This window comes from Neolamprologus multifasciatus, chromosome 22 (genome assembly GCF_963576455.1).
Source record: "Neolamprologus multifasciatus chromosome 22, fNeoMul1.2, whole genome shotgun sequence".
NCBI lineage: Eukaryota > Metazoa > Chordata > Actinopteri > Cichliformes > Cichlidae > Neolamprologus > Neolamprologus multifasciatus.
Window position 1 is genome coordinate 21,388,645 of NC_140459.1, and position 7,859 is coordinate 21,396,503.

At 37.5% G+C, this 7,859-nt stretch overlaps 1 protein-coding gene across 6 annotated transcripts; it reads left to right on the forward strand.

Moving 5' to 3' along the window:
• Positions 1 to 1,761: 1,761 nt before the first annotated feature.
• Positions 1,762 to 7,752, forward strand: dazl (deleted in azoospermia-like). Of its 6 annotated transcripts, none has more exons than XR_014871870.1 (10): positions 1,762 to 1,892; positions 2,579 to 2,701; positions 3,707 to 3,798; positions 4,042 to 4,093; positions 4,189 to 4,255; positions 4,361 to 4,500; positions 5,450 to 5,530; positions 5,720 to 5,869; positions 6,217 to 6,287; positions 6,477 to 7,752. XR_014871870.1 is itself a non-coding variant. In XM_085148240.1 (10 exons), exons 1-9 carry the CDS (start codon positions 1,890 to 1,892, stop codon positions 6,273 to 6,275), a joined length of 693 nt encoding a protein of 230 aa, XP_085004366.1. In that variant the 5' UTR covers positions 1,762 to 1,889; the 3' UTR covers positions 6,276 to 6,287; positions 6,477 to 7,752. The 6 variants fall into 6 exon arrangements, 4 of the variants coding, with proteins under 4 accessions (XP_085004366.1, XP_085004367.1, XP_085004368.1 ...); XR_014871871.1 differs by having other exon boundaries at positions 5,745 to 5,869; XM_085148240.1 differs by having other exon boundaries at positions 5,720 to 5,795.
• Positions 7,753 to 7,859: the final 107 nt, after the last annotated feature.

The following is a 7,859-nucleotide window of genomic DNA, read 5'->3' on the forward strand; positions in this document are numbered from 1 at the left end:
CATGTTACACTTGTGTAGCTGCAGCTTATCACACATTTGATTTCCATGTGTGACAACTGCAAGTGTCCAGAGTGAGGACAGACTGAGGGACCCACTGCTGCACATCATCTGTGAGGCTTTGCACCCCTGATGATCCACCAGGACAAACTCAGCAGTGTGTGAGGAAGAGGAGGAGGAAGAGCCAGCAGCAGCTGACAGATGGAGAGAATAGACAGACTGTTCCCTGTTTGTGAAGGACTGCTAGGAAAGTTTAAAATCACTAATTGTCTGTCCTGAATCAGTCTTATTAGGTAATGTTCAAATAATTTTATCATCCCAGTGTTTTCAGTGTGGGAGAAAGTACTCAGGGCCTTCAAGTGAAACACTATGAAAGGCAGCAACAAGTTTAATATTCAGAAACCTAAATGATGTATCAGCAACAGAATGGAGCTAAAAATAAATGTTTGTTTCAGTTCTATGAAGCTTTGAGTATTTTGGATTAGTAGTATTGCTGTGTTTGTTGCATCATATTGCTGTAATTGTTTATATGCTTTATATATTCTGAGGTAAGTTGATCTATAGTGTTACATCATATTCTATAAGGATGTTATGTGTTTGTATACTTTCTGCCCAGTTTGACCCATTTAGCAGAAGTCAGCCTGTTTAAGGCTCTGATATCTATTCTGTATGACTTAAAGCAGTTATGACATGGTCTGATTTTCTCACCCAATAAAGGAATATTTAATATATCAGTCTACTCTTCATTCTATCAGAAACAGTTATCACAGCTCGTACATTTTGTTTTTACACATATATGTAAGCATTGAGCCAAATGTAATAATGCCAACATATTAAACGAACAATATTTGTCTCTTATGTATAATACATCTATATATACACTGTCAACGATACTTGTCTTTGAGTGAAGATTTAAGGTGATAGGAAATATAAATAACTGCAACTTGAATCTTTGACCCAGAGTTCAAGCTCACTGCTGTAATACATATATATATATATATATATATATATATATATATAAAGTAAAACTTTATATATATATATAAATATATATATATATTTACTTTTTTCAGCCGTTCCATTTTGTTCAGCTTTTCTGTTACAAAGGAAAATAAAAGCACGGGAACTTGTGACTATAGAAACAAAAATGATATAAATTCACATTCACATCTTATCAGATTTAAAGACTAAAGCCGGAAAAATGCAGTGCTGTCAGTTACCTCGTTTCGGTCTTTGTAATGTTATGCTAGCGGGATTGAGCAGCGCCAGGTTAGATTTTCAATTTAAAAGTCCCGCTGTTGTAACTTGTAGCTTGGAAATGCTGCGGTTGTAGCATGTATTAATCCGCCACTCACATATTGCACATATCTGCACACACTCTACCTCAGTCTATCTGCCGTTTGCTCTGTCAAGGCTTTAAATCAAGAATAATCATCATGTACCATAAACTGAAACACCGTTGATCTCATTCGGGACGGTATCCGAACAAAATGTCTTATGATAGAATATACCACACATCAAATATACTTCTGATATAGCATTAACATTGATGTAAAACGATGAATATATATAGTGCCTGCAAAATACCAAATACTATATATCTCACATAAATTCTGTTGCATGTGTAAAACACAGCACCGAGTCAAATTGTGAGTCATCAAAACTTTTCATATAAGTTTACATATGATTGAGAGAATTTGCAGCTATTTCATTATTCCGTGCTATTTAACTTAACAAAATTATGAAAATAATGACGTTACTCACGTCCTGCTTTAGTCTTTAGTTAGTCACGTGGACTGGGTGGGCGTGGTTTCACCACGGGTGGAGGTCACTGTTGTCGGGCAGAACAAGGTCGACGCGTACCTTTCAGTGTGTCTGGTCAGGTTTTAGACATGGTAAGTTCCACTGTTAAATTTCTGCACCCGACAATGTAGCACAACAGTCTTAGTGATGCAGGTTATTGTACTTGTTAACTTCTTAATTGGTACGGCGGCTCACCAGTCACCACTGTGCTAACTTTCTCTTAGCTAGCTGGTTGATAGCTTGACCTTGCCTGCTAAAGTTAAAAAGGCGCACTTGCTTTAGCTAACTTGGCTAATAGCCCATTTAAGCCACATTTAACAATAACTGTTAAAAAAAGGAAAACAGGTAATGTTAACATAAATTACATGGCTTACGAAACAAACTTGTGCGTTCATACTGTTTTATTATTTTGTAGTTTCTATTTTTATTTTAAAGATTTATATGTCGAAGTCCTCAGTGCACTACTGCTAGCATCAGTGCCTGAACAAGCTGATTTTTTTTTTGCGGGAAATCACAGTAAAAATAAGGCTTAGACACTATATGATCTTTACAACGGTAGTTAATGCTAAATCTACAGTAAAGTTTTATAAGTTAAATAAGTCTGCACTTTTAAATTGGTTTAGTGGTTGGGCCAGCAGCCATCACATGGTGGCAGTTCCGAGAAGCGAATGCATGTTAGGCACACTCGCGATCTTGTAGAGATATGTATATTCCCGAAATATAAGCTTGTGAATTGAAATGGCTTGTTTGTTGTTTTCTTTCTTTTTTAAATTTTAAGGATATCAACAAGCCCAGAAGCGCTAACCAGACCTTGCCTTCTTTGAAGTTGTCAAATGGATACATCTTACCTGAGGGCAAATTGACTCCTAATGCCCTCTTTGTTGGCGGGATCGACATGAAGGTAATGCCGAAGCTGTCAAGCCAGAAAGTATTATCCGACATTTGCCAAAAAACGCCAGTATTTTAAGTTGTTGTAAATGACTTGTTGACCTTTACGCTAACATATATCTCATTACTGATAAAAAGTAATTTTGAGTCACACAGAATAATCCTTTCATAGGGGAGAAGCAGTTGTTTTTTGAACTCTTGAATATCCTTTACTTATTTAGCTAAATACTAGTTAATATTAGAAATGTTAATTTCAAGACAGAGCTGGTCGTAGGGCATCAGAAATTGCAAGAAAAGCAACAAAACAGTGATACGAATGTATTTTCAGTGGCTAAAAAGGACTCCATTGATTATAGTATGGAACACAGAGTAAGGTAGAAAAACGCAGACTCTTAAGGATGCTTGTAAAAGAGGTCATTTCTTTTTCTTAAATGTTACAATTTGTGAATCCTGTTTACTAGAGCCCATTTACCAATATAAGCTAAAATATGACATTAAAAATTATTAATAATTAAAATTTAAATCACTTAAAATTATACATACATGCCACTCTAAATTTGGTGAATTGTGTATAATCTTTTTCTTTCTTTTTTTTTTTGGGGGGGGGGGGGGGGGGGGTGTTAATATATCAAGCAAAAATTTAAAGAAAAACAATTTGCTTTCTACAACCGCACACATTTCGAGAAGAAAAAACCAACTACATGGTTCTTTTAAAACGTATTCATTAGAACATGTGGCAATAGCCAGGCACTGCAGCTCACAGTAGAGACACTACTTGAAAGGAGGAGACCCCAGAACAGACCTGGGACATGCTGGAGAGATTACATCTCTCAGTTGGCCTGGGAATAATAGGACTTTTCTGGGCATTTTCTTAAGAATTTTGTTTATAAATCTATTGAAAATCACATGAAAACGAAGAGTTTTGTCAGGAGCCTGTGGAGTCAGGTGTGACACACCCTGGAGAGGTTACCAGTCTGCTAAAAATCTGGTTTCTCTCTTCATTTGTTTTAATCTTTAGGTGGATGAAAATGAAATCCGGGACTTCTTTGCAAGATATGGTACTGTTAAGGAAGTAAAGATTATCACATACCGTGGAGGAATCTGCAAAGGGCAAGTTTTTTCTGTTCAGAGTAATTTGGGTTTTGCTCCCAGATTTTGAAGAGATAATGAAATGACTATTGCTTCACTTTCTGTTTCAACGTACTGAGGTTAAATTTTGGAGTGTGATGATCAGATTATTGAACATGTAGAAGTATTAGTGAAGTTTAATAATCTACTTATATTTCAGACTGAATGTTATTACTTTTTCAATATATTTGGATATTCTGATTTATTTTGTGTGTTTGTTCCTAGTTATGGATTTGTGTACTTCAGTGAAGATGTCAACATTCAGTCAATCATTGAGGTAAGAAGCCAGTCATTGGATCTATTTTGTGTCTATGCATATGTCTAATGTGGAATAATAATAATATACATTTTCTGTGAATATTTTTGCCATAGCAACAGATCAGTTTTAAGGGACGGAAACTCAAATTGGGCCCTGCCATCATGAAAGAAAGGGTCTCTCGTATGTATTCTGTTTGTTGGGTAGTGCATATACTTATTGTTCTGTTTTCACTAAATAGGGTTTATAATGTTAATGCCAAACTGATTCCCCCCACCCCACATTCAGGGTCGATGCCGTCGCGTCTGGTTGGCCCCGCTCCTTGGGTGAATCCCACCCAGTACTTCTACTGTGCTTGCTGCTCACCCATAGGAGGTGGGGTCCCACAACCTTCGCCCATCATAAACGGAGGCAACCCATACAATCAGGTATCTTACACTGAAATTACCTTCAGATTGTTATTGAATGTTGTTAAATGCTGATAATTTGTAATCGAAAAGTGCTTGCTCACAAACTACATATTGCCATAACCACCAATTTTAGATAAGAAAACATGGTTACCTTTAGATTGATCATCAAGAAAGTGCCAAAGCTATTGTAAAACATAAGTCAGGCGGCTGCTTGAGCAAAAACAAAAGAATTTCCATGTAGAAATTGATACAATAGTGTTTCCTTGGGACTGGTGGTGGTTTTTATGGGGGATAAAGTAAAGAGCAGGCTGAAACATTTGAGATGGTACTTGTTGTATCCAGTGAAACAGCACAAGTGTGTGTGTGGGGTGGGGGGGTGGGGTGGTTGGGAAAAACAGCAACAGACCACTAGAAAGGGAAGAAAACAGGTGGAAGATGAGGGCAATGTGATTTGTCAGTCACAGCTGAGAAACTCCATGCAATTACTGGAGAAAAAAAACATGCATGGATGGAATAATGCCAAGAAACTAGTGCGATGATGTTCAGCGAAGTTGTTAACCTAATTTAATGAATGTGACTTTAACAAACGGAGCTATTCAAGTTTTATCATTGTAATTTGTAAAATGTTTAGAATTTTATTGTCATGTTGTTTTTGTTTTTAGTTGGAGTCTCTTTTTAAGTGTATATATATATTTGTTTTGTGTTTTCTCCAGTGATAATACTTCTGAAATATAAAATGGAACATGTATTTGCTGAGACAGTTGGTTAATCCTCACAAAGACTAAAGTTGCAAATAATACAACAATAATGTACAATAATGTATAACTTTAATCGAAAAGGCAACAATTGCAAGTAGCTTTGTTATAAATAATCTCCAAATTGGCCGGTTATTCAGTAAATGGTACGTTGTTTGGCTCTACAAACTCTGTGCTGTGGTTTCATGTGTTGTTACTGGCTTTGATTGCAGCCATACTCCTATGCCAACTTTGGAGGGGTCATGATCCCGCAGATGCCAGTGAATTACGCGCAGAATGCCTATGCCTATCAGGTACACGCACACAAACACACCCCCCCACACAAAGGGTCTCGCAGCCATTGCACATATGCTCCTGCATGTGAGATGAGGGGTTCAATCTGGTTAAAGTACACCTGGCCCTGCTTACCCCGCAATCCAACATACCCTCCCGTCCTCCTATAGTAGCGAGTCTGGGTTTGTCTGTTGCCCTCTGTTTGACAGCTGACGCCTCTCCCCTCATACACAGTACACCCCACCTCCCTGGACGGCGGACCAGAGGACACGGCCTGTCAATCAGGTGACTGCATTGAATAGGAATAAGAATAGCAGTCATTAAAAAGAAAGACTAAACAGATGTCCTTTGAGAATTGGGTAACTATTGCAGATGAACCTTGTTTTTTCTTTTTTCCTTTTCTTTTCCCTCCTCCGTTTTTGGTTTGCCCCCCTAGGAACAAAAGTCATTGTTGTCCAGAACTGTGATGTCCATGTACACCACTAGATGGTGTTGTCTGGCCTGTGTTGGCATCCTGAAGAATGGCTCAACAATGCACTCTAACCTTCCCTTTTTTCCACAAAAGTTAATTTTGTGGACTTGACAATTCATGACACATCCAGTGCTTTTCTGTTTGTGCTCGTTTTTGTAGTTGTTCATGTCTTTGAAGCACATCTATAGGATTATTCCACCAAACTCTTTTTCTTGTGTTACACTTTGTTTCCAGAGCTTTGTGGACTGTGGAGTCCAGACCATGCTGACTGTGCTGTAGTCCACAGCTACTGAGAACCATGCCAGGTAAAGCAGAACCACTGCAAATGGTTGTATTTTCCTAAGAACTCTGTTAATCTTTACTAAAGTCACACAAAGCAAAAATGTTTGACCAACGCTTTTAAAAAGACTCTTTCTGTTTGTCTGTGTGATATAAGAAAAAAACTTTACTTACTTGTGATTTAATTATTTGTCATTTCTCTTCCTCACATGCAGGCCTCAGGGAGTCAGAATTTAGACAAGATTACACCTTGATTCTCTGGACATCTGGAGTAACCCAACTCTTCAGGCTGTTTTCCAAATGCCCTCGCCTCTCATTCCGTGCCTCAAACGTTTGAGAGCCATTTTAACACCAAACTGCATGATCTTTACACTTCAGCTAATCTGATCCCACAACTACAATTTGTAGTGCTGACCTGCAGTCAGCTGCTTTTAACCCACATGGATCACAGTGATGGCACAGGAAGAGCAGAGCACCCTCACCAAACCAGCTGGCACATAGGATCACTTTTGTTTTTTTTGGTTTCTTTTTAAGTATCCCAAACATAGAACGGGACGACTTTTTTAAGCCCACTTTTTGTGCTTATTTATATTTTAGTTTTAATTTACTTTTGGAATTATTTTAAATGTTTGGTTGGAGGGTTTTATCCTGTGCTTGGGCTCTCTGTACATATGTATATATTTGTATATTACTACAATGTCTTGACCTCAATCTTTTTCAGCATTGGCATATTTGTCTTCTAACTCAAGTTCCGGTCTAATGCTCCTCAGATTAATAATCTTCATTAACTTGTTTACTATAGCATAAGAGCACTTGGTCATTCCATTAATTTGAAGCGCACCACTCTCCTTTTTTTTCTCTCTTTTTTTTTTTTTTGTTTATTTAGATTCATGGGGTGTAGGTTGAGGCAGTAAACCAATCTCAGTCGCCTCATCATTATTACTTCTCATCTTCATCATTGGTCTAATGTTTGTCCAGTGGTTCCAGGGTTCACACTCAAGGACAATCACGGCATAATTTTTGTTTACAATAACTCATTAATCAACTCGTACTTAAAAAATGAAGGACATGATTTAAAACAATATGCTGTATTTCATCTCTTTAAGACAAGGTTCACTGTTAGGGTTTAGTTTGTATTTGTTTTGGGGTTTTAGTGCAGTTTACACAAAGTGTTTTACAGATGTGTCATAATTGAGAAATGTTTTTAGGCATTTTTCCTCCAGTAATTGCACTTAAAATGTGTTTGAGGTTTAATAGTAGAAGTAGCTTTGTGTGATTGAAAATGCACATCGGTGTGTGGTGTACATCACGGCTTTTCTTTGACCCAGTTCTGTGTAGTTTCATGTGGAGATTGACCTCTGAGGTCTTGTTGCTGTGCGCAGACATGATTGTGTTGTTTTGTTCAGAGAGCCTGGGCACAGCACTGTTAGGGTTGTTACTGTTCATGTTTTGTAGGGTTTGTTGATAAATAAAAGTTGAAATGTGTTATCATTTGAGGCTGTTAATGTTTTTGCATCTCTTTAGACACTCTTGCTTATTTTGAAACTTCCTGTTTGTCATACTTTGGTGATCTGTGTGGAGGTACAGACAGGCAACAT

Excerpts from the sequence above, each read along its gene's own strand:
- dazl (XM_085148240.1), top strand. Across the intron at positions 3,799-4,041 it reads CGTGGAGGAATCTGCAAAGG|TTATGGATTTGTGTACTTCA; the intron begins GCAAGTTTTTTC and ends GTTTGTTCCTAG. Across the intron at positions 5,531-5,719 it reads AGAATGCCTATGCCTATCAG|CTGACGCCTCTCCCCTCATA; the intron begins GTACACGCACAC and ends TCTGTTTGACAG.